Source organism: Pleurodeles waltl, chromosome 5 (genome assembly GCF_031143425.1).
Source record: "Pleurodeles waltl isolate 20211129_DDA chromosome 5, aPleWal1.hap1.20221129, whole genome shotgun sequence".
Taxonomy (NCBI): domain Eukaryota; kingdom Metazoa; phylum Chordata; class Amphibia; order Caudata; family Salamandridae; genus Pleurodeles; species Pleurodeles waltl.
The window spans coordinates 1,313,477,121-1,313,503,966 of NC_090444.1; the positions used below are offsets into that span (position 1 = coordinate 1,313,477,121).

Below are 26,846 nucleotides of genomic sequence, written 5' to 3' on the forward strand. Positions count from 1 at the left end.
CGCCAAAACGTGAGAATGAGGCTTGACACACAGAATCGCAAAGCAACATAAAATGGCCGCCAGGAACTTTAACTTGTCTGTCACTTGATGTAGCAAGATGGCCACCAAGGCATGAGAACGAGGCTTTACACGCTTAACAATGAGCGTATGCGGATGACGCAACCAGGAGAGAAGAAAGCTGTTCCGGTTCGCTGTAATTACCTTACTGTAGGTTAACGCTGTGCCGGTTTTGCCGTATTGATAGTCTCTCGAGTAAGCACGTGTCCGAGATAGTCGAGCTGTTGCTGTAAGTTAGCGCTGTGCCGGTTTCGCCGTGTTGATACTCTCTTGAGTGAGCGCGTGTCTGAGATAGGCGAGCTGCGCCGGTAGGCAAGGCAGCGCGTGGTTAACAATTAGCGCGAGCCTAAGCACCCGCTGAGCGTAGCGCGAGCAACAGTGTGTATAAGTCTGGCCAGTCGACAATATACACTAGACACACAGCACAGCCCCTCCAAAAAAAATAACAGACTGCTCCAGAGAACAGCGTGGCCACAAAAAAAAACTTGAGATCGCACAATTACCAGGATAGGTAGTTGAGGTGTTCCGACTTCATAAGGGGTTTCAGCATCCCATCCTCGTCGCCAGTGAAAGATCGCTTGAACACAGTCTTCTTTGTAAGAAGCAGGATCTTTAATATAAGATATAGTTATACAAGAAACACCTCAGCCTACAGCTAATCCTTCCTTCGTTCTCCTTCTGCCTCTCCTCTCCTCCAACTGTCGCTGTCTCCAAGGAGACTCCAGCATTCTGTGTCAATACATTCTAGGCCTAGAATACCACAACAACCCTAACCCTAACCCAGTGCGTATGATTGTTGATTTTTGCCCTGTGAAGGTCGAACCAGAACCGTCCATGCTCCTCTTGATTTGTTTGGGACTGGGAACACCAACACCGTAGACCACGCTGCGTTGACCTGAATTCACTTTTGTTGTCGTCAATGAGAACGCCAGCCCGGATAGGGCGCAAATTGTGTAGATAATAGCATTGTTGAACACAATGAGGTCAAGTCCTTTGTAATTCTCATAAATAAAATTCCCAAATCCCTAAGTGAGAATTGTTGGACAGAAGGATGACCATTGTATTAGCTGCGCGCTCGCAGAAGAGTATCTGATAGCTTACAATGGAGAAAATATAAAAACGATGAAAATCAGCAACACGTTAGACAAAAAACAGAATCATCAGTTTAACAAACAGTCATTTAACGACTCCCTCTGGAGTAATCTCACCCAGGCTCAACCCCGTCACTTTCACTTACAAAATGGAAAAATATATTTTTGTACACAAAATATATTTTAGTGCATCACCTTTAAAATGTAATTTCGTTAACTCTGGAATATTGCCATGTCTGTTACAATAAACAGAGGCTGCTACGCTACAGGTTAAAACATCAAGAAAGGTGCTCCAAATTGCTTACTGCTGTCTGAGCCCAGGATGTACCATGTTTCAGAAAGTGCCATGTGTGTCAAATGCCTGAAACACATCAGCCCCCATGCCTGAAACACATCAGCCCCAAAGGTCAGAACCCAACTCTATTTCTTTTACGAGGTCACGGAATTCAAATACCGTTCCACTGAATCCCGGGACATGTAGTTCTTTTTTCCTTCTAAACCGATTAAGCGCACCGCCATCACCAGTTGCTAGGACTACATGACCCAGCAAGGCAAGCGCTTTCTCGCCAGCGCGTTGACGTCGCCACCATCCCAGCTGTGCGTGCCGGCGTTTTGAATGAGCGCTGGCGTTGTTGTTGACGCCATGTTGTTACTGGCGCCGCCGCGGAGGATCACAGAGGAGGCGGCTGGGGCCCAGGAGCAGCACCAGGCGGCAGAGTAACACGGGCCGGCGCTCGTCTGACCGTCGCACACCCCGCAGAGCAGCGCCGGAGCAGTCCCTGGGGGCAGAAAGGAGCCGCAAAGCCCTCCGCAGGCAGCGCGCGGCCCGGGCATGGCCTGCGGAGCGACCCTCAAGCGGACTCTGGACTTTGACCCGCTACACAGCCCGGGGTCCCCTAAGCGAAGGCGCTGCGCACCCCTCTCTGCACCCAGCACCCCCTCGTCCTCCGGGGCCTCACCTCAGAAGTACCTCCGCGTGCAGCAGCCCTCACCCTTTGGAGAGGTGTCGGCCAAGCTTACCACAGGTGAGCTTTTGGCATGGGGGGAGTCTGGAGAGGTTCGCGTGGTGATGGTAGAGGGCTCGTTGTTTCTTCCTAGTGGGCTGTAGGCAGAAGCCCCATACTGGCGTGTTCGAGATGAGCAGCGCGTATGCAGCTGTAAAAGGAGACTGGGCGTTGGTGCTGCTGCGCGCCTCTTGTAGTACACTCAAATGGTGGGCTTTTACTGACCCCTTTGGCGCTTGCATTGACATATGTTACATAGTTTCACCGGACCGAGTCTTTCTTTTCCGAAACTGTCAAATTGGTCAGTTGGTCCATGTTTATTGGAAAACTGGGAGCAGTATGATCAGTATTTCCAGGTGTCCACCGGGGTAATCTCCGAAAATCTGGCACTTCACCGTCTTTTAGGTTGAATATGATGTTTCAGTAATGAGGTGTGAAACTATTGCAGTATCAGGCGCCCTAAAATGTGCTTGTTGCTGAATTCCTATAGGGCGTCATTGTTTTCCCTTTTACGTTGCCTCACTTTATTTTGCGTCCAAATTGGCGTGAAACTGTGCATAGGATTTTGAAGCATCCAATGGTTCTGTAATTTATTTAAATGTATAGATAGAACCTTAACAAATGTTAACCTTTTAAAGTCCGTTGGCCTCTTCTTCCTTTTGGAATTAATGTAGTAGTCTCGATAGTATTGTGGCACTTTATAGTAGTCATAACTGAACATTGTATCACTTTAGTCTAGTGGTGTCGCATCACTCCTGTTCTGTCTCGCGTCGTGTGGTTTCTAATTTACCGTGACCTGGATGTAAAATAAACAGTTATGCCGTTATATTCCTAAAAGGGTCATTGATTACATTCACGATCTTGTTTGCCATTTCTAACCTGACAGCTAAACATTATGTAACAATTGGTACACGTAGAGACTTAACGGATACTTGAAATTGTTGATGTAGCCTTTTCACAGAAGAGTCACCGTGAAGGCTGTTTTAGGGTAACCACCACTGCCGACAGTGCGTGGTAGTTGGGATATGAGGGAAGGCTGTTGACTTTGGCGTTAGTGTAATCCAAATACCGATCTATGTTTGTTACAGACAAATGTTGAATGTGATGTTTTTGGTTGCTATGCGAATAACCCATTCTAATTATTTCTAATGGAGCTAATGGTCAACTAATTTGCTTATGATTTTTAGATTTGTAAGTGATTTTAAAAGTAAATATAAAGAATCGGAGTTTTACTTGCGTGTGTTTTTTTTTTTTTTTTTTTTTTTTTTTCCCAAAGTGAATAATCTATTTATATTTTTAAAAACGTTTGCAACAGCGCTACGCCACTGAATGCTAGATCCATACATCTCTATTCTTGCTCTCGTGACCTTTTCTCCAGAGCAGTGGTCTTCAAACTTTTTAATGCTGAGCGCCCCCCCCCCACCCCAGTTGAAAAATAAAAATCATTGGGCCCCCCTCTGCTCTAGAGGTATCGCTGCTGAAACATGCTGTGGTTTCGTGAGTTGGTCTCTGTCTCCTGTCTTTGTGGAATAACTTAAATAAACAAAAACACTAAATGCAGTGATCCATAAGCAGCGTTTCTCTTGTCCTGGACAATGTTAATAAGACTCAAATGAGGCTAGGCAATACTATATCCCGATCTTGCATATTTCGATAATTGTCGTCTTTTGACAACAGCGCCCATGAGTACCAAGGCCTACCACCAGTACTGGGATGCTCGTGTGGGTTTATCTTCCAGCCAACCACTGCCTTTACTTATACTTGTTTTTTTGCCAGCCTCATGTCGCCTCCGCGCCCCCCCAACCCCCCAATAAAAAGTACGTACATATATCAAGGCTCTCAGTCAACAGTGTCATCATTGGTCTGTTCAAATCACCCAAATAATGCTCACTCCCACTACAGAATAAAGTATAGGTCAGTGGGCTAGCCTACTTCAATTTTACTATTAGTGAAGTCATTCAAAGACTGTATATACAAACTTCTAGGTTGGGGCCACAACCCTTCTGCTTTGTGATTATTTCAGGCAATTGTGCCTGACTTGAGAGAGACCCCTAGTAAAAATTTGAGGAACTGCTGTAGCTTTTGCAGCCTTTGCTCTTTCCTTTACACTACTATTGTAGTTACATGTTCATTGGGTGCAAAAATTCCAGCGTGTTAGTTATCTGTAGTGCTTTCCTCTTATTTAGTTTCTAAGCACTAACATAACACAACAGAAATGCACTTCTGAGGTCAAAGAAGACTTTTATTGTTGTTAATTCTTCCCCAACCACAATATTTATGAATGACGAATTAGTAGCTTTCAAGTCCGCGTTAATCAAACAAAATATATCAGTTTGCAATATACACAGCAGGTTATATTTATAAGATATTGAATGCAAAGCAAAACAAATACTTCACCGTGTGGGAACTATCTACAGCTTCATCTTTCTAAGGTCTGCAAGCTGATGACCCCTGTCAGCCGCGAGAAAGAGAGATTCATCTACCCACACAGGATTGCTGGCAGCTGGCGCCAAGCTCCAGCACGAGGTCCGGCAGATTCGAATCTGACTCTCTGCAGCCTGTTACATTCGTTACAAAGGTGTGCCCCCTCCGCTCAGACCTGGGAAACTGAGCAAGCCTTTTGGAGACTGGCCAGGTCTCCAAGACTACTCCTGTTCCCAAGCTCAAGCGAAGAAAAAACAACACCCATGTACTCTCTTATCATGTCTAGTCTACTGTGAGAAAAACATCTTGGTTCTCTGGTGCAAAAACACAGCTTGGAAAAATACAGCTTGGATTCTCAACTGCAATGTCTAACTCCACGTTAAAGGCAATGGGCAGCTAACCTAAATATCAAATGCAATGTCATGTTAAAGGCAACAGGCAGCTAGCCTAAATATCAAATGCAATGTCTAGTGTCATGTCAAAGCCAATAGGCAGCTGAGCTGAATACAAAATGCAATGTATAATATCATGTCAAAGCCCATAGGCAGCTGAGCTGAATATAAAATGCAATGTATAATATCATGTCAAAGCCAATAGGCAGCTGAGCTGAATACAAAATGCAATATATAATATGTCCAAGCCAATAGGCAGCTGAGCTGAATACAAAATGTAATGTATAATATCATGTCAAAGCCCATAGGCAGTTAAACTGAACAAAACATACCATGTGCTACTGGTGAACATTGAGCAACTAATATGCGCAGTGGTGAAACAGTCATTGGTCAAAACAAACTCCATCAAATGGCAGTACAGTTATCCTGGGGTAGTTGTGCAGTTGGAGTTCTCCGTTGGGGTTCTCATCCTAATGTCTGAAAAGTAAGGGCAAGTTTAATAGTGGAAGTTGGCCCATGACAAACCTAAGGATGCACACACGAAAGGCTATGACCCGATTGCACTCTTCTGTTAGGACCTCCGCTGGTTTAAAAAAAAAAAAAAGTGCAACTGCAGCTTTACGTCTTCATTGTTTGTCTGTGAGGCCCTCTGTTCCTAGTAGAGCGCATCTTCTCTTTTCAAGTGCCCTTGGCTCGCCTGAGAACAACTGGGGCACAAAACAGCTAGCACAGTCTTTTTATACTGTTTGAACTTCACTGACATATATTGAAATAGCTGAGTCAGATGCGTGCACATAATGGATTTTATTAGTTACGCTGAATGTTAACATGAATGAATACATTCTCAGTGCTGAGGAACAGGTACAGGTTGGACCTTTTCTATAAGTCATCCTTTATCTACCTGATCCTTTAATTTCTTCAAAATAAATGGGATTTTTTTAAACAAAGGGGACGCTAGCATGAATAAACAGTTCATAGACTTTTACCCACCTCAGCCAAAGTGCAAAAGCCAGGGTTTGTACAGCTGCATGACTCGTGAAATCACAGTGCAGGCACAACCTGCAGAACAGTTGCTCTATATCACATTTATGCTCCCACAGTTTTGGTTTTGCCCTCAGGGAGAGAATGAGTTGGATGTCATCAACGTAAGGGATGATGGTGATGTCTTGTGATCTGATGATGTTGGTGAGCAATGTCATGTATATGTTAATGGTAGGGATGATCACTATGGGGCTCCTCATATTAATTTCTTGGTCTCTGTTTGTGAAGGGTGGCAGCCTGACCTTAGGAGTTCTTCCCATGAGGAGGGAACATATCTATTTGAGACCAGATCCTTGTATGCTAATGTTGTGGATTCTTCTGATGAGGGTGTTATTGGAGACAGTGTTGAAGGTTGCAGAGACATTGGAGCAGGATGAGGGCCGCTGTTTCTCCTCTGTCCCGGGTGATTCGAATGTAACTGGTTGGGTTTGGTGTTGTGGTTCTTTCTGAATCTTGATTGTTGTCTAGAAGGTTGTGTAGCTCTAGTTGAGTTGCTTATTGAAGGCCTTCTCAATCACTTTGGCTGGATGAGGAAGCAGGGAGATGGACCAGAAGTTGCTCAGTTGGTTTGGGTCGGCCACGGTCTTCTTGAGGGTGCGTTGTTTTCTGCAACTTTCCATTCGTCCGGAATAGTGGTGGACATGGTGTAAGTGTTGATGATGTGGGTCAGGGTGGTGGGAGGGTTTACTTGAGATGTTGATTTGAAAGTGGGTGATGGAGTGGCTGTCCATATGAGCAGTGTGGTGGAGTTCTGTTTGATGCTGTTTCTTGTGGTGAAGATGGGGATCAACTGTGTGTCCTGTGGTGTGCTGGTTCTGGGGCGAGCTGGGTGAGTCCGGTGTTGCTCAAGGTTTTGAGAAGTGCTTTGGAGCAGTGAGTGATGTGCTCTTCCAGGTGAAAGCTATGGTCACTGTTGAGATTTTAGGCTCTGGAGTGGATTGGTGAGTAGAGTGGTAAAGTTGGTAAGGTTGTTAAAGGTGGCTTGTGGTAGGTAGGTGAGGGTTCCGTTCTGGGTGAAGCTTTGAGATTTGCAGCTGAAAATGCAGTTGTTCCAAGAGTGGAGTGGCATTCTCTTTGGATGTTGTGCATTTGATGGATTATTTGTAGATGATAGCGAGTTATTGTTCTGGCTTGCGAAGGCAGTCCTTGAGCAATCCTGTAGCACTGGGATTGATGTGGCGTGTCAGGAGTAGATGATGGGTTAAACTAAGGTCTCTGATGTAGAGGATGTCGAATGCAATGCTACTCAGCAGGTCCCATATTTTGGTTATGTGTTTGCTTAGTAATTGTGTTGAGAAGTATGCATGAGTGTTTGAGGTACAGGTTTGCTGTGATGTAGAATGGGGGTAAAGGCGTTGGTGCTTGTGTGGTGTGTTGGTCGATGGTGCTGAGGTAGTTTAGTATTTGCGTGGGAGGTGTTGGTGTATGGTTGCTGGAGAACCATCAGTTGGTGATGGTGAAGGCTCCTACCGTTGTGAGTCAAGGCACGGTAGCAGTTGGGGGAACGGCATCTGGGTGTCTAGCTCCCTAAGGAGAGCTGCAAAGTATCGATAGGCAGTGCTAGGTTCGTCCAGGCGTGGGCAGGGCAGATGGGCTTGCCTTCAGTACACCTGCTGTGCATTCATGTTGCAGCTGCCATTAATTGGGTCCTGGGAGGAGTGAAGGGTGCAGTGATGTAATTTGTTGTGCTGATGTCATTACTTTTTTTATTTATTTACGAAACCAACTTTGATCAGTAAATAAAGGAGAGAAAAATCCCAGCATGTTTTGTAGTCTGATACTTGTGTGGTGTACAAGCCCAATAACGAGGTCACTGCAGCTGCATTGAAGCAGTTCTTTTTGTTTGCTCTTTATCCTCTTTTACAGCATCGCTAAAAACTATAGGCAAACCCAGTGGTTCCCAAAGGCGAAATCCTGTTGGTTTTGTCAATGCTTCTTTTAATTGGAGCGGTTTCAAGTTGGAAAATTGTTCACTCCCTGACAGAGCAAACTGTCCAATGTAATTAGTATATGATGTGCAGACTGGTACTTAAAATGAAAATGTTTCTGGTGCTTTTACCAGAAACGCTTTCCTTTGATTACAGAAGACTACCTGTTGACGTTAGCACTAAAGTGGCTAACCCACGGAGCCATCTTCTGGCTGCCATGTGGCTCAGTGAGTGAAATTGTCACCAGAGACCCATACTGCACTGGTTACCCATTTTGTTATCTTCAAAATGCTGCAATTAACACATAAACAGCAATATGCATTGCAAACTGTAGGAGAAATGATGGACTCTTTGTAACAAAAGAGAAACTCATTTTAAATATGATGGTCTCAAAGTTGGGTTTTTCATGAAAAATAGCTTATATTAAAAAGCACATTTTGCCTTTGATATTCGAAGCTGCAGTAAGCCAACTTTGCTTCATAATAAGAACCTGCCCATCACTTACCTATCAGCAAGATAATTGAAAAAGCAATCTTAGTTCAACTCCAGTATCACATCATTGCTAACCATCTCGCACAGGGCTACCATTTTGGCTTCACATTATGCTTTAGGACAGACCGCACCATTACTCTTCCTAGACAATGCCCTCTTTACCATAGATGAATATAATCTCCGCCTCTTGATATTTCTGGCCCTCGTAGCTGCCTTCAATGTAGTCGACAATCCCAGCCTGGGGGTCTCAAATGGTATTCGCTGGCAGCTGTTACCAAATTGGTTACATGGGCGCCTCCATTTGACAAGCACTATGTTCCTTGGAAACAGTACTCTCAACATGCCCACCCTCTGGCAGCACTGACTACACTAAAACTACTAAAGTGTTGAGTAGCCAAAAGAGGGGAAGGGATTTAGGGGAGGTATTGGAACTGGGGTTCCTGGTTGTCAAGAGTATGCACCCTATAGAAGCAGGAACCGCCACTCTAGTCAGGGTAAATCAGATACACACTTGAAGATAATCTGTACTCGCCCCCTAGTAGTACTTCATACAAGGTTAGAAAAATAGTGGATATTTTTTTTTGAGTAATCAAGACAAAAATCCAGTCCGTAGTAGTCCAGATATGAATTTTTAAAGAATAAACCAAATAGCACTTAGAAGTTAATAGCACTAAAAGGTTACTTTTGGTTATGCTAGACTGGAGTAAATCCAAAGTTCAGGGGACTGCGATCAAGGCAGGTCAGCTACTGACCCCACGCAGGGTCCCAAAAGAAAGTGGATGGAAGAAGCATGGATGTCAGTCTTTATGCGTGGAGCAGAGGAGGGGATGCGTTGCTCTTGATCCAGGAGATGTAGGTGATGCGTTGGTTCCGAGCTATGCAGTGTCAAAGATCAGGTAATGATGGGCATCAGCGACATTTCATTGCACCGCTGGGGTAGTGCAAAGCATTGGAGCCAAGTCAGAGATTCGTCTGAATCCGTGGACAATGCATTGAGCAGTCTATAATGCGGTGTCTGTAGCAGTGGTAACCGCGGCAATGCTTAGAGTGGAAATGCACCTGTTCTGATCAGCACAATGTCACCAAAGCTGGTTTTCTTGAGTTGCAGCACAGATACTCTTCCAAGGGCCCAGGACTGGATTGGCGCCATCTGGCAGAGCAGGACTCGCAGCAGACAGCATCCAGGTGCTGGTTGCAAGCAGTTTTAGATGTCCCTGAGACTGTTGAAGAGCAGGGGCCAGCCATCGAGCCCTTGGCTCATGTGAGAGGGGTCCAGTCCTTCCTCAAGGGCAGAGGTCAGCAGGCAGCTGGGTAACTAGTCAAATCAGAACAATCCTTTCTGAAAGCAGTGCAGCAGTGTCACTCCTTATAGCACAGCAGTCATTCCTGACAGGTGTCGGCTCCCCTTCACCCTTCCTGCCCAGGAAGAGCCATCAGCATGCAGATAAGTGCTCGGATACACCTATCCTTTGTCTTGTGGCTTCAGGTTCACAGAGCTATAAGAGCAGAGAAATGCCACATTTTCTAAAAGTGGCATTCATAAAATAGTGTTAAATTCGACTTTACCAGAAAATAGTATTAACATTCATTCCAATGATATGAGGCAGCTACTCATTTCTGATCAGAAATTGCAGCTTAAAAGTATATTAACAAATTCCCAATGCTGGCCTATGAGAGAAGTAGGCCTCACAGTCGTGAATAACGTCTTTGGGAGTTTTTCACTACCAGGACATGTGAAACTTTAAAGTAGATATCCTGCCTTTTTAGTTACATGGTACTCTGGAACCCAGGGCCTACCTTTTGGTGACCTTGGTGTAATAAAAAGGGAGTTTAAGGCTTGGCATGGATATTTAAATGCCAAGTCGATGTGACAGTGAAACTGCGCGCACAGGCTCTGCAGTGGCATGCCTGAGACATGTTTGAAGGGCCACTTAAGTGGGTGACACAATCACTGCTGCCTGCCCTATAATAGGTTTAATTTATAGGCCCTCGGTGTAAGGTTTACCACTTTACAAGGGACTTGCATGTAAATTAAATATGCCAATTGTGTGTACACCCATGTTACCATGTTTAGGGGAGAAACACATGCACTTTAGCACTGTGCTCCGTCCTAAAGGCAACAAAAAGATATAGCAAAAATGTGAGACAAACTGGCAAAAAGTTTGGGAAAACCACCCTAAGGCATAAAGGTATAACAAGAGAGTACTGCAGCGAAGGAGACCTGAAATGAGATGTTGTGGAAGGTTAGTAATGGTTTTTGGCCCCTGGGAAAATGTTTGGGAGTACCTATGCCTTAGTACGTTAATTTCTTTTGGATGTATTTGTATATGTTCAAGTGCATTCTGGAAGTAAAATTACTGTTGTTCAAACAAGTCTATTGGAACAGTCAGCAAAGCAAGCCAAGCTTACAGCTCACATTAGTTCCATTGATGAATCGTCATTTTGAACATCTTATACACATGAATTAATTTTAGTGTAGTAGCCCACTGACTCTTTGCCATAGCAAGACAATGGCACTAAACTAGTGTTTAAAAGTGTGTGCGCTGCAGGTGCTGCCCATATTTGTGCAGTGGACAGAATAAACAAGAATCCGTAATCTTGTGAACTCCATTTTCACATGAGCAAATGTGTGTATTATATAATCACACGTGTGTGTGTGTATACACACATGTATACTTGCCCATGCCAGATCATGGTCAGGGATTACAAATACAGTTTCCCTACACCACCTTTTTTTCTAGACCTGGGCAGGAGTTCCGCAGGCAGAATTCAGGCACGTCGCGGTGCTCAAACTGATTTTTAGCACCAGGAGTTTTTTCTGTACCATAAAATTAGTGGGAACAGCATGCCATAGGGTGCTGCTGGTCAAGTAGATTTTCTACAAACTGCTGCTTTCGCAATGAAAACTGGTGCGCCCCTTCCACAACTGCCTCTGTTGAGAGATCTCACTGGGAGGCGTTTTATCCCCCTAAACACGTGCTAGAGAACACCAGTTGTCACTCGCCAAATTGGTGAGTCACAGGTGAGAAAAGGCTCTGCAACACAGCGGTTGGCAGATTTTTGACAGAACTCAGTGGGCAGAACTCCAGCAGAGCAAGTGTATGTATAATGATCTCACTGCTTCTGAGAGCAGGTGTAGAGTAGCACTTTTCCCAGGATAGGGGAATCCTGTCAGGTGACTTGGTCATTCAAGCACTTTGAGATGGCACTATACTTAAATGATACAAGTGCCTAGTCAGATATCTGATCTCTCCTGTCCTATGTCCATTGCTCTCCAATCTTTACTGACCGTGGTGCAGTACTTTTTAGGGAGCTCCCTTTTTTTTTTTTTTAAAGCACTCCGTGAGTAAATGTTTTCTAGCTCTCTTGTATGCATCTTCTTCTGCCAAATACCCACCTGCGTGCTGTTGGGCGTGGAAAAAACCCCTACCTTTTCTTTTATTTACCAAGCTTTTCATCATCTCGGATTGGTAATTTATAAGAAAGGGAGCCCGTCATGTGGAAGGTGTGTGTTCCTCTGGCTTTTTTTCTTTTATTTACCAAGCGAACGGCATTGGCAAAGCTGATGGGTTTCAAGCAGAAACCTGTTGACATTGCCAGTGTTTCTTGTTCAAGCATCTATCAACAACTGTTCCACAACATAATAGGCTCCCAACTTGTCACTGGGAGCCGTTCCATCTGGATGTTGAATTGGCTGATTGTGGGCCCCCGTGGATACAGCACAGCACAGCTCATTGAATGTGGTTATACGTTGATGCACATGCTACACAAACGACCAATCTGTTGCACTTGTCCCAGATTGTTTTAGATATGTGGCATGTCTTATTACTGAGCTATTTACTAGTGGAATGTGTGGTGTCTTCAGTACTTTTTATTGTTCTAGTTCAGACTTCTTCAACGAGTAGCTTGTGAGCTATTGGTAGCTTTCCCCTCTTCTTCTAAGCTTTCAATATTGGAACCTTTTGCTTGGCTGACAATGTGTGTGCCTAAAGTATGTATTTTCAGAACTTATGCACTGATTTTTGAGTGATAAAATAAATCATGTGGGGAGACATACTAATATTACCTTTGTGCTAGGGCCGCTGCATGTGTGACTGACATGTCTTAGCTACATAGTGGTATTCCAAATAGTAAAAGCCTTTTTACATTACAGCTGGCAACTCTGCCTGATCCACTGAGGTGATCAATTCCTGTAATCTTCCATATGGTGGCCACTAATGTAATCTTATCCTGGTCTCTATTACAACACTAGTGCTGCCTGATTTGCATTAAACTTAAGTAACTATTTACACAAGGTTGGTGATTCCCTGGTCTACGCCATACATTTTTTTGTTTGTTTGTTTTTTTTTTTTTTTTTCTTCCCCCTGCAGGTGTCCTTTTTCGGCCACAGCTGCACACGGCTTTAGATGTCTGTTGGACAGACCTATCCTTTTCAGTATACCTACTGGGCTTGGATGGCATTATCTAGTTCAGATGTTCTCTTGATTTAATGGCTTTCCCTCATTCTTGTTTGTCCTGCCTAACAGTATTTCGACCTGTGTTCTGATTGCTTAAATAGTATCTTTTCATTGCTGACGTTGCATGCAGGGAACTACTTTAGTTTCCAAGCAGGTGCCTGTATACATTTCACTTCTGTATGCTGCTTCACCCCCTTTCAGTTCCCATTGCTGTTTGTGTTGTATGTGCAGGCATCATGCATGTGTTGTGACATATGGTGGTAATCTTGGAATGGGTTTCCTTTTACCGGAAAACCCAGTCCAGGCTTTCCAAACCAGCATTCACATATCAGTTCAGACAGGATTGACAAAGCCAGTAGCTTAACTATTTAGAGTTTACCTATTGGTTTACCAATGCTTGTTAAAAATGAGATCCTGATTCAACAGCTCGTGCCTTTTTGGTTTAATGCACTCGACAGACTCCTTTTGAGTGGATGCAGGATAGTGGTTCAAAGCATGCAAAAATTAACGTCCCTCTCCCCCCCCGCACACACCCACACCCACAACTTGATATATTTAGTAAAAGGAGGTATTTTCCCACAGTTGGGTGGTCAGTTCAGGTGCATCGTTCCAACTGAGTGTTTAGTTTCCCTAAGTATGTTGGGTGTGTTTTTTTTTTTTTTTTTTTTTTTGTGTAAGATAAATTGGTCCACGAAAAATGTAAAACAATTGCATTGAAATCAGTTTGGGCTAGACCTCTTTAGCTATCTTGCCAAAGGGGTGTATGTTTGTGTGCAGGTTTTTAAAAAATTTTTTTTATTGCAAATAAGTATACATAAATATACAATGCATCTTTTGGTTAGTAGTCCTCATCTTTTGGTCTGTTAAACTGTCATTCACATCCACTGGTCTCATTGCTCTCTCGCTTTCTATCTGTTGCCTCCTCTTGTGCCTCTTTCTCTTGTGCTGCTACAGGTCTTGCTGTTAATCAGCGATGTCGTCCCACTACATTGTCCCCAGTTCCACTCCATTGTCTTCAGCGCCCATTTACCCACCCTCCACACACCACAAAGTCACTTCTTGCCCTCAATGTCTCCTCTCTTCTGGCATATATTCTCCTCCCTCTTCTGCACCAGGATTCCTTTTACCTGTCCTGGTATTACTATTCTCTAGTCCAGCCCATGTATTAGCAGTTAGTACACCACCTATCACTTCTCCTTACAACCTGCTGACAGCTGAGATTGCAGTGTGGTTTTCTGGTGCTTAAATGAAATCCATCTGCTATTATCAGCAATACATATTTCCATTCCAGCATACATTTTTGTCAGGCTGTCTGTACCGCACATAGTGTTAAACTGATATCTAAAATGCTAGCCAAGCATTAGTAATCAGTTATGTTCCACGGCAAGTGTAACATACAACTCTGCCTGCGCTCTACAGCATTCCAGAGCAAAGGTTGTCTTGGCATATGAGAATACTAACGTTTTGAAGACCTCTGGGCATACCTTTTTATCAATGGTTAAAATGAAAGTTGAGTGGAGAACACATGGCTCTTGAGACCAAAGATATTCAACCTTATGGCTTTTCTGCAATGTTTGGGTCCTACAAGCAGGTCATGCTGATTTGTTTTCTTCCAGAACAAATTCTGTACAACATTAAACAAGAGTATAAACGTATGCAAAAGAGAAGACATTTAGAAAGTAGTTTCCAGCCGACTGATCAATGTTCTACAGATGGACATCCCCACCCTTTTCTCCTCACAGGATCAGTCTTGCCTGGTAAGTATTGTTTATTAAATGGCCTTAATGTTGTGTGATAGAGATTTTTAATCATGATGGTAGTACGCAGACACATAGCTAAACACTGGGACTGCTATAGAGATCTAAAATGGCAGAAAGACAGTTGGGCATGAATTGATTTATTGCAGTGGTGAAGTGGGATCGTGTTGTGTGGTTGGAATGATGTGGCTGGGTTGGGCTGGTGTGAGATGGCTGGCTTTGTGTGGTGAGTCTGTGCTGATGTGGTATGGCTAAGTTAGACTGATTTGACTATGTGGTTCTGTGTGTTTGGCAGTGTTGCGCTGTGGGGTGGCAGGATGGGGGTTGGTTTATTTTTTTGGTCTCAGTTTTGTTACATTTTTCTCCTTGAACAAAAAGGCACACCATCGCCATCATCCCCGCTGAAAAAAGAGCAGCCGCTTTTTACTCTGAGACAGGTTGGTATGATCTGTGAGCGTTTGCTGAAAGAAAGAGAAGAAAAGGTCCGTGAAGAGTATGAAGAAATTTTGACCACAAAACTTGCAGGTTTGTTATTTATTTGGCTTTATGAATGTTGCTTGTTATTCATGGCACTTTATTTTGTATCAATAAGAAGGGACTTGTTGAATACCAGCTTTGCCATTGGTTGACTACGTAGATATGCTAGAGCTGTGCTGTAAAAATGGAGTGTTGATCACCATAGTAATGGTTAGTCATGTTTCGTTAGTGACGTTGTTGTGAAATTGTCTTGAAAATGGGGGCACAAGTCATTTTTTTTTTTATAGCATGTTTACAATTCAGTGTCCTTGCACTGACTGGCAGTAAGTAACCCATATTTTTACTGTACTTGTATTAATGTAGCGCTTACTACCCCTGACGGAGCACCTTTCGTTGAGTAGCACGCTGCTTTGGAACACCAAAGGATTAGTGGGGGGGTTAGTATAGGGAACTATGAGTACAATATTAGTATAAGGCGATATGAGTTAATTTGAGCAGAGGACACGTGAGTCTATTAGTTGGATTGAATAGAATACGGAAGGGATAGAGAAGAGAAGAATAACGATTCTTCAACTAACATGCAGAGAATCTCGATTTCATTAAATACAATGGAGGCTATCATTATACATAAGTTTTATTGTTGCCCCAACATGCAGTCCTTTAAAGAATATAAACGCATCACAAAGTAAAACATTCCAAATTCAGAACCATACTACAGAATATGTCCATAGCAACAGCTTTCTTCCTCTTTTAGACTGCGAAATGACGAGAGAGAACTTGAGCTTGAAACTAGAGGGAACATCAGAAAACGACACAATCAAGAATTTCACAAATCCGCAGACATCTGATCTAGTCGTGAACTGTTTCCTGTGGACAAAAACACAATTACTACACCTCTTCAGAGTAGTTTCCCCTATAAATAAAATTGGAGAAAAAATCAAGTTAAACATAACTTTATTTTTAATCTAACAATCTAGAAATGTAGAATTCCTATAGCCGGACGCCCAGGACATATTGTTTGGGGTAAAGGGCAAAAAGTTCTCATTTATTTTGTCCTTGGGACAAGCAGACCCAACCCGCTGCAGCACAAGCCCTTTTTTGCCAGTTTAGAATACCACATTATGGATCAGGAAAGGGCATTGTGTACAGTAAAGGTAACGCTTGAGTCCATATGTTAATGCTGTTCAAACTTGTATTTATGGTTCATTAATGCAAAGTCTTTATTGTTAGGGTGAGTAGACTAAGGAAATGCTGTAAGCTCGGACTGCACTACTGATCAGTATAAACATTGTACACACACACACACTTGCAAAGTTTAACAATAGGCTCTATATATAATGCTCCCAGAATGCTCTTTAATTAGATGCAAATATTTGCAGAAGCTTGAAATGCAAAAAATGCAACCAGGATGGCAAAGTTTTGCTAAACTACTGTGAAATTTTAGGAATCATTGCTTTGGAGTATCATTTAGTAAAATGTGTTGAATGCATGCCAGTATTTCCCAAAAAATGTATCCATAATGGGGGAAAAAAATCAGCGTAACCAGTTTGTATTATAGTATGGGAAACATGAAAACAAGCACTGGCAAAGCTAGTAGGTTCAACGTTAGTCGTCAGCCTTTTCGTTTTTGTCTTTGCATGTCTTATTTTGACATGGTTTTTTTTGTAAAATGTTATTGTGGGAGTTGCTGGACCCACACTACCAAAAAGCAAAACTATTTATGGTCTCAAAAAGCACATTGTCTGGCATTGAACAAAACTACTTTGTACGCCAAAATGCTCCTTGTGAAACAGCACAATGCTGTCACTCATCGTGAAACCAACCAATAGACAGAGGGAGATGGAATTTTAATAAAAACATGTGTAATTAGGGGCCTAATTAAATTAAAGGAAGTCACAAAAGTGCACCCATGGTATATATTCTTGCATTAGTGCAGATTTACAGAAATCGAAATTTCCAGAAAATATTTGAGAACTGCATTTTAGCTAAACCAAATATGTATGTGTATATTTGCTCATGCGAAAATCTGTTCAGCGTGTACAAGTTCACTTTCCTTTTTATTACTCCCCCCCCCCCCCTCCCCCCCCAACTGCTAGGAATACATTTACCAAGCTTTCTCAGTATGGGAAAAGATTAGAGAAGAGCTGTCAAAACTGCTAACACATGTAGGTTTGCACAGATTCAAAAGGGCATTCAAACCCTGAAACTATTGCTTAATGCTACCTAGAGCCCCATTCTATAATATGTGGAAAGGTGGCAAAATAAGGATTGATGGTATTCAAACCCTACTATAGTATGTACCCCAACATAAACAGAGGCTTTTGTTACAGGAAGGGTAGTTTTATAGAGCAACCTGTCCCATGGACAAGTGTATTTATTTTAATAAACTCCTCACCCCTGACCATAACAATTTTGTTGTATTGATCATTTTTTTTAAAAACCATCTATACTAACTTCTGAATAGAAAACACTAGGTGAGAAGGGTGGGATAATGATAGCCTTCGTTGTCTTTAATGAAATCAAGATTCTTTGCTTGTTAATTGGAGAATCTTCATTTCATTACAAGATGGCAGGCTATCACTATGCAGGTTTAAAGCCATCTAAAACAATGCTACTTGCGTGCTTCACTGTCTCAAATACAAATTTGCAAAAGTGCTACCATTAGACCAATCTTCTGCTTTTAAGCTCTCAGCAAGAGTACCCCTGGCCCAGAGAACTTTACTAGCCATTGCACCTCTGGCAGAATGTGCACCACGTTTTGACAGATCTATGCTATCACTCATCATTGTTCTAACCAATCTAGCTATAGTGGCTGTAGATACTGCTTTTGTGGTTTCACATAAGATACTAAAAGTTGAAAATCTCTATCATGTCCAAATTCTAGCATTCTTTGTTCATAAACCTTCATACAACTTACAACACACACTTTTTTGGTCAATCTTGAAATTAATAGAATACATGACCAGACATATTTTTTTGTTCTCTTCCAAATATAAAAGTGGACACAGTCTGAGTAAATTCTGTTGCAAATCCTCAAACGTCAAAGACCCTTAGTGTTGCTAATTTCTGAGAAATCTGTCTCAAAGCTTTTTTTCTGGTGGAGTCAGTTTTAAATTCAAATTTACTTTACATAAAAAAATAAGCCTTAGGGGGTCCCTTTAGTCTAATACCCTTCATGGTTTTACATATAACCGTCACATCCCACTCCGGTTTCACCCACAAGGACATGGCCAGCTGAGATGCCTGACCTATGACAATTAATAGTCCTAGAAGATAAACCTGATTGAAAAAGTTAAGCCAAATAATTAGCTAATTCTGTCACTGAGGTCTCCACTGAATCCAGACTCCGTTCCAAGTACCATCTACACCAGACCCTGTTGTATTTCTTAGGAGTACTTGGTGCCCATGATTCATCCAATAAATCTTTAGCCTTTCCCGAAAGGCCGGAGATTCTTCCAGAACCCCTGGTATGTTTCAGGCAAGGTGCAGTTTTCCTTCTAGAACTAAAGGATGTTTCTCTCCATCTGGACCAACTAGCAAACTGATGCACCTAAATAAGAACAGGTTCTTCTGCAAGTTGAATCACCCCTGGAACCATCCTTGTGAAGACCAAAAAGGAGTCACTAAAATTATCCTGCAGCCTTCTTTCCAGACTTTCAGTAGTCCCCTCTGAATATTTACAAATGGTGGAAATGCATAAGCTTTCCGTGCCAACCAATTCTGTACAAAGGCATCTACTGCCAATACCTCTACCAGCCTCCAACTGAAACATCTTGGAAACTGTCATGTCATCCTGCTGACAAATAAATCTAAATCTAATGGGCCCGAAGTTCCTGGATCTTCCTGCAAATCATTGGGTTAAATCGTTAATTGCTGAAATCTCCGAGATTGGGTGAATCCCAGTGTGTCCTCAGATGCTGGTCCCCTGGAATGTGTCCCTCTGACAAAATAATCTTGTGTTCCCTACTAAAATACCATATCTCCTTTGTTAGATCTGCCAGCTGCTTTGATTTGAAACACCCGGGCGATTGATATATGAAACTGCTGAAACATTGTCCAGTGCTTCAAACCATTCAGGCCTGCCATCATTTCTAGGCAATTTATGTGGAACAAACACTCCTTATAGGACCATCTCCTTCCTGGCTCTTAGTTGTTCAGACAGGCTTCCCTGTCCAAAGAGCTGGCATCACTTCAGATCTTTTTGAGCTTCTGGAGATGTCACTGAATCTGCGTACCATAAACCTTTTCTCAACCCAACTCTTTAACCTTTGAAGAGCACTATGATCTAAATTGCCTGAGGAAATTGCACGAGTAGATGAGGGTTAGAGACCAATTGTTCTTGCTAGATGTCTGAGTTACAACTATTTTCCCAGTATATACTTTACCTCCTTTCTTCTTTTATTTTTTTTCTGAGGTAAATGTAATTGGGTCCGTAGTGTATCTACTGGAAAACCTAGGAATTCTAAAGATTGATTCGATATCAAGACCAATTCTCCTTCTCTCAGAAAGGCTACCACTGGTCTTAACACCTTGGTAAAGCACCAAGTTTCGGAAGACAAACCAAAGGGAAGACAAAATTGGTTAACACCCCCTCTATTTGAATCTGTGGCATATTTGGAAAATTCTTTTCCATAGGAATCGTGAAAATCTAAGTTTACTAACCAATCCCTTTCCTGTAAAATATCCCTTAAGAGGAATACCCTCTATCTTAAAATGCCTGTTAATCCAACCATTTGTTTAATTCCTTTACATTTCACAAGACGCCATCCTTCGTCTTTCTCCTTTGCCAAGGAAATTGCACTCATAAAACCATCTTTTAAGTCTACAACTTATATTATTGCTCTCATCTGTAACATTGGAAAAACCTCTACATCCACCAATTACATTTTCTCTCTATCAAAGACAATTGCTGAGGGTTGAGAGACCTGAACAGGGGTGTCCCAGAACTCTGTTTTGAAACCTGAAACAGTTTGAAGAACCCAAGGATAGTTTCTCACACCCTCCTCACTTTCCAGATAGTTTTAACCTTCTACGAACCTTTGTGTGGGAAGAACCAGAACAGATTACCTTTCAGTCCAGCTCCTTGAGCTCTGGACAGTCTTCCTCTGGTACTAAATCTTCATCTTTGTGGGAAGAATCCTAATGAGGTTTTGAAACCTCTTCCATATGCTCTTGAGCTCTGGGTTTATTGGTTTTGTGAATAGTAGCCTTCTAATTCTTAAACCGGCAGCCAGTCCCCTCCTGTCGAAAAAGACAGGTCCCAAAAATTTGTCTCGTATTATTTTGTGCCTTACTCTGAGACATGAAAGTGGATACATACTTGCCCAGTGTTTTTAATAGTCATGTCCAAAGAGTAGACCCCCAAAATAGTCTTCCACATCTTTATTAGCCAATTTAAGGCTACTTTTCAGACATGTCCTTTTTTCTGATATTAAACTAGCATTGGCATTGCCCAACATGCAAATTGCTCTCTGATTCCAGCCTCTTAATACAAGTGTCCACTTCAATGTCATTAATGTAAGCCTCTTCGGCCATATCTAAAATACGTGCTAATGGACCTAACATGTCCAATAGACAGTCTTCACGTTGTTTGAGGAACCGTTCCAACCTCTTGTGGGATCGTTTTCCAGATTTAAATAAAAAGGTTATCAATTCAGGGTCCAAAGTTTGTGTATGACCAGCCTTGTCATCCAACACTGGTCTAGGTCATTCAGCCCACATTAGAATATGGTGCTGTTTATCCAGGGGCCTTTTCATCCATTGTTTAATAAACTTTAATACAGGCAGTAGAGGCCTACCACTCAGAACTACGTGGGTGTGTTATGGTGTTGGGTTAAACATCTCCTTCCCCAGATGATCTTTAGGATTAAAGGATGAAGTTAACTGACTCAAGGTCCTCATGTAGAATCCCAAATATGCCTAGACCTTCATGTGGGTCAAAAATAAACGTATCCAAGTTTGTGTCCTCGCTATGGACATCGATTAAGATATCAACGCTAATTGAATCCTGGTTTTCTTTTGTGCCACTAAGGACACCACTCTTGTGCCGCAACACACATCACTTTTTGTAGTACTGAGGCTACCACTCCTCTAAGAAGTGCGTTCAACTCAGCTTTTTTGATTTTGACCCCGGGAGATCACTTTAGTTCAGATTTTGAGTTCATTAAAAGCTTTTTGGGTATTGGTGGTCTATCATTGTCAGAAACAAAAAAATACTCTTCCTCCGAAGGAGCACTTCTTTGAGATAAGTAGCCTCAATTGCTTCTGTTGTAGAGGTTTTGAACCCCTCCTCTAAAAACTTCTTAACCCCTTCGCTGCCAGGCCTTTTCCCCCTCCTGTGCCAGGCCTTTTTTTGGCTATTTGGGGCAGTTTGCGCTTAGGCCCTCATAACTTTTTGTCCACATAAGCTAGCCAAGCCAAATTTGCGTCCTTTTTTTCCAACATCCTAGGGATTCTAGAGGTACCCAGACTTTGTGGGTTCCCCTGAAGGAGGCCAAGAAATTAGCCAAAATACAGTGAAAATTTAGTTTTCCCCATTTTTTTGGGGGGAAAAAAAAAAGTGGCTGCAGAAGAAGGCTTGTGGTTTTTTCCCTGAAAATGGCATCAACAAAGGGTTTGCGGTGCTAAAATCACCAGCTTCCCGGAACAGGCAGACTTGAATCAGAAAACCCAATTTTTCAACACAAATTTGGCATTTTACTGGGACATACTCCATTTTTACAATTTGTTTGTGCTTTCAGCCTCCTTCCAGTCAGTGACCGAAATGGGCCAGATACCTAAACGTTTCTGAAAAGTAGACAAAATTCTGAATTCAGCAAGGGGTCATTGTGTAGATCCTACAAGGGTTTCCTACAGAAAATACCAACTGAAAAAGAAAACTATTGAAATTGAGGTGAAAAAAACAGCAACTTTTCTCTACGTTTTACTCTAACTTTTTCCTGCAATGTCAGATTTTCGAAAGCAATATACTGTTACGTCTGCTGGACTCCTCTGGTTGCGGGGATATATAGGGCTTGGAGATTCATCAAGAACCCTAGGTACCCAGAGCCAATAAATGAGCTGCACCCTGCAGTGCGTTTTCATTCTATACCGGGTATACAGCAATTCATTTGCTGAAATATAAAGAGTGGTGGTTATTTGCACATCTCAGAATTCCGGACTGACCATACTAGCATGTGAATTACAGGGCATTTCTCAAATAGATGTCTCTCTTACACACACTCTTATATTTGGAAGGAAAAAATGTAGAGAAAGACAAGAGGCAATAGCACTTGTTTTGCTAATCTATGTTCCCCCAAGTCTCTCGATAAAAATGATACCTCACTTGTTGGTAGGCCTAGCGCCCGCGACAGGAAATGCCCCAAAACGCAACGTGGACACATCACATTTTTTTTTTTTTAAAGAAAACAGAGCTGTTTTTTGCAAAGTGCCTACCTGTAGATTTTGGCCTCTAGCTCAGCCGGCACCTAGGGAAACCTACCAAACCTGTGCATTTCTGAAAACTAGAGACCTAGGGGAATCCAAGATGGGGTGACTTGTGGGGCTCTGACCAGGTTCTGTTACCCAGAATCCTTTGCAAACCTCAAAATTTGGCTGAAAAAACACGTTTTCCACATTTCGGTGACAAAGTTGTGGAATCTGAGAGGAGCCACAAATTGCCTTCCATCCAGCATTCCCCCAAGTCTCCCGGTAAAAGTGGTACCTCACTTGTGTGGGTAGGCCTAGCACCCACGAAAGGAAATGGCCCAAAGCACAACGGGGTCGCTCCCCACCAAAAAAAAAAAAAAAAAGATCCCTGGTGCCCTAGAGGTCCCCCCCCACCCCCTCTCCTGGGGGCAGGAAAGGACTTCCTAAAAAATGCCCCCCATTGGGAGCCCAAGGGGTTGCTCCCTTATGTCTATTTCACACAAAAAAAAAACATCCCTGGTGTCTAGTGGGCGTTTCAAAAGCCGGATTGCAAGCAGTCCGGCTTTTGAAACGCTTGGAGAGACTTCAAAGGGAAGGAAATACATTTCCTTCCCTTTGAAGCCTCTCTTTGCCTCCCCCACGTGATCGAAAGAGAAATGCAAAGCATTTCTCTTTCGATGGGGGAGGCCCTGTGACAAATCAGCGCGTGCTGACGTCACGGGGGGTGAAGGGGGGGACCAGGGGTGGAAGGGGAAGAGCTTCCCCTTCAATCCCTGCTTTGGGGGGGTGGGGTGGGTGTGGATCACGGGGGGGGGGGGGGGGGAGCGCTAGCGCTCCCCCCAGTTCCTGTGACTTGGACGAGGTCACCTCGTCCAAGGCACAGAAGCGGTTAAACATCTCACTTGCCTCCAGCTTTTTTTTTCTCAGCAACGCTCCCTTAAAAAGAAACACGTAATACTATGCTGAATATTCTTAACCAAAAATGAATGAAATATATATATAATTTTTTTTTCTCTTTTAAATCCTCTGTAAAGGTACATGGAAATAATAGTGAAGAGCAAAACAGGTGAACAGCTGATCGCTGGATAGTGAAAGCCAGTTAACAGTAACCGGCCTAAGATTTCAAGAAGGCGTTGCCATGGGAGCTGCTCAATCAATGCAGCCCAAACTGTAATGTCGCCTGAAGCTCAGTCTTTTAATTTGTACTGGCTAACACTTTGCTGCGACCGGGTTTCCTAGAATTAAATCTCCCCGTATGAGAGCGGAGGACGTTCAGTGCGTCTGCTCGTAAACTTCCAAAATCTGACGGTAAATGTAGCAGACTCCGAGCAGAAGCCCTGCCCGAATCATAGCGTCCATCAGCTCGACAGAACAAATATGTTTGGGATGGCACAAGTTAGTTCCACTAAACGCCGGAGACTCCGACGGCACCGCCCCATTCAGAGCATATACGGGTGCACTTGTGGGACTATTACTTATTTATTATCCTGGCAGATTCCCCCAGCACCTAGGATGATCGCCAAGAGGAAAGTCTGCGCACACTATGCCTTCAAAGAGCAATATGCAGTGAACATCAAATTTTAATTGTAGAGAACCCGAATAAAAGTTTAAAAAAAATAGAATAAACAAACTGTAAAACAGTGAGTAGATAGTATAATTCTGTCCAATGGAGCAGCTAATAAGTGAAAGAAAGCTGTTGCTAAGGACATATATACTGTAGTATGGTTCTGGATTGGAATGTTTTACTTTATGATGTGTTTATATTCAATGGACTGCATGTTGGGTCGGCAGTAAAAGGTTTCATGCGTAATGATAGCCTCTGGTCTTATAATGAAAACCAGAAGTGTTAGTTGGGAGATCATAGTAATAAGATGAGGCTTGGGATGAGTAAAGGAGATGGAGGAGGGAAGAGTCTGTAGAAAGGGATTAGGGAGATCATAGTAATAAAATGGGGTTGGGTTGAGTCAAAGGAGAGATAAACGAGGGAGTATTTAGTAGGGTTGGTTGGGTGAGCATAGTAAATTGAGGTTTGTGCTGAGCCATGAGAGGTAGAGGAGGGAAGAGTCGAAGGGCTATTTTGTGAATCATAGAGCGAGTTCAGGATGAGTCAGAGTGGAGATAGATTGATAGAGGTATAGAGTGATAGGGAGACAGTAATGCTTTCAGAAGTGTTTATTTTTTCTCGTACAGTAGTACTAAAGTAATAGATACATAGTAAGGGTATCTACGTATAAGGAATATAATGTATTGAGACTTAAAGTTGTATAGTATAAAGACTTTCAAGTGTTGATTTTAAAGTTTATTTGTGCACTTTTATAACATTATTTTATCGTTCGTCAATATTTCAATAGTGAAATGCTTGTACATAAATAGTTAAGGGGCTATTTACCTATTGTGAGATAAAATAAAAACCGATTCATAAGCATCTAATCAAACGTGTATAGAAACTATGCAATGACCCATGAACATATTAAGCATAGAATAGGAATGTGTGTATATACATATCTGTATACAGTTAACCGTAAGTCAAGTATGCATTTGTTAAACAGGCATAAAGAATGTTTTATGCCCCAATAGTTTTATTGCAGAGAAATGCATCTTGTTTGGGAACTTGTGTCCTAACAGCACCTAAATTTAAAAAAAAAAAAATTGTTTCATTCACAAATATATTTTCATTCAGTCCGTGTCTGTGTGCGCGCCTTGGCATAGCTGCCAAGTGGCTCAGATAATGTCTTTGTGTTCAGTTCTGTTTTAGCTACAGAACTGCTGTCCTTTTAGTTTTCCTTTTGGCCATAAAATCCACATTAGGCTGATGTCTGCATGACAGTTGAGCCACTTTGCAGCTTTGTAACTTGCTTGAGGTGGTTTGCATTTGTAAGCTGTGAATCCCTTGCCTGCATGACTAGTGGTCTGTGTGGACATGGAAGGTCTGAGTGGGCATAGGTATTCCTCCTTGTCTCTGTTCTGTGCGTGCATTGTACAGCAGTCAAAACTTTCAGTGCTTATTACTGTTGACACCATTTACATATTGCTATAGAATCTAAAGCCATATATGAAAACAAAAATGAACGTTAAATGTAACACATACAAAAGATTCTACTGTATATATTAAGCTATTGATTCTTTCAGTTTATTAATTTAAAACACAAATGCATTTTACCCTGGAGTTAATACATTGTCCCACGTTGCAAATAAATCTTTCCAAGTACCTGCAGTGTTTCTTTAAAAAAAAAAAATATATATATATATTCATTCACCCTTCTAATGGCGGTCGCTATTAAGTAGTTAAAGTTGGGACAATTTTTTCCATAGACAGCATTTTTTTGTTTTGCCAATAACATTGGCGCTGCTTGACAAATCTTTGTGAATTTGTCAAAGCTTTAGACGTTGGTCGGTTCAGCTGCTGTATTGAAAGTTTGGCGGTGATCTTTCGTGCAGCGGCTGAGAAGAGGTGGGGTGGGGGGGTGGTAAACACTTTCTATACTTTCCCCATTCTATGTCAATGGGATATTTCATTTGATGCCAACACTTCAACAGGGAGGCGTTGGCAGCTATCTTGGGACACCACTTCAGCCAAGTCCCACAAAAAAGCAGGGGCGGCCAGGATAGGGTTGCCCTGAGTCCCTAGCCTTGATCTAGGGGTCCCTCATGGACCAACCAAGGCTGCAAAGGTGTTTTTATTTTTTTCTCCTGAGTTTTTCGGGTCCTGAGTAAGGTCATTGGGGGTGGATGCCCAACCCCTCCCTTCCCCTTTGGGCTTGTATTAGACCCACCACGTCCCCGGAGGAATATCAGAGAAATATGGGTAGGCCCATACGGCCTCCCCCACTGCCCTGGGGACAGCCAACTCCTGGGACTAACTTTAAATTATATGTGGGTGGGTGACTGGGTGACCCACCCCACATTTCTGATAATGAAGAAACCCCTGCCTGGGGCTATTTAGTTAAACTAAGGGGGGCCCTTGCAACCCCGGGGATGCCATTTCTGCAGTCCCTCTTGAAGAGCCAGTAGTGTCCTGCTGTGTCTGTCAAACAGCTCCTGCCTGCGGGAAGTGGATTTTTCCTGTTTCCCTGCCCACTTTAGCAGCTCCCTGTGTGCAAAAGCAATGCCGGCTCCTGCAGGTGGCTGGGAGCCGTCTTGGACCATTGTGGCCTTCCTGCTCTTCCCTTCATTTCTCTTCCTCCTCCCCCCCCCCCCCCCCCCCCCCCCCCCCCCCAAAAAAAATCCTATTGCACACTACTTAAGGTCCCTATAAATCACACCCTCACCATGCACTGCTAATTACCCCAGCTATTACAGCACTCATGCCAACTTTTATA

General features: G+C 42.7%; 1 protein-coding gene across 1 annotated transcript in view; it reads left to right on the forward strand.

Annotated features, from left to right (window-relative positions):
- The first annotated feature begins 1,766 nt into the window (after positions 1-1,766).
- AKIRIN2 (akirin 2) overlaps positions 1,767-26,846 on the forward strand; it is a 34,767-nt gene continuing 9,687 nt past the window's right edge. Inside the window, exons 1-3 of the mRNA XM_069235554.1 lie at positions 1,767-2,173; positions 14,503-14,643; positions 15,022-15,168. Coding sequence (XP_069091655.1) covers positions 1,981-2,173; positions 14,503-14,643; positions 15,022-15,168 — 481 coding nt within the window. The 5' untranslated portion in view covers positions 1,767-1,980. The remainder of the gene's footprint in view (positions 2,174-14,502; positions 14,644-15,021; positions 15,169-26,846) is intronic.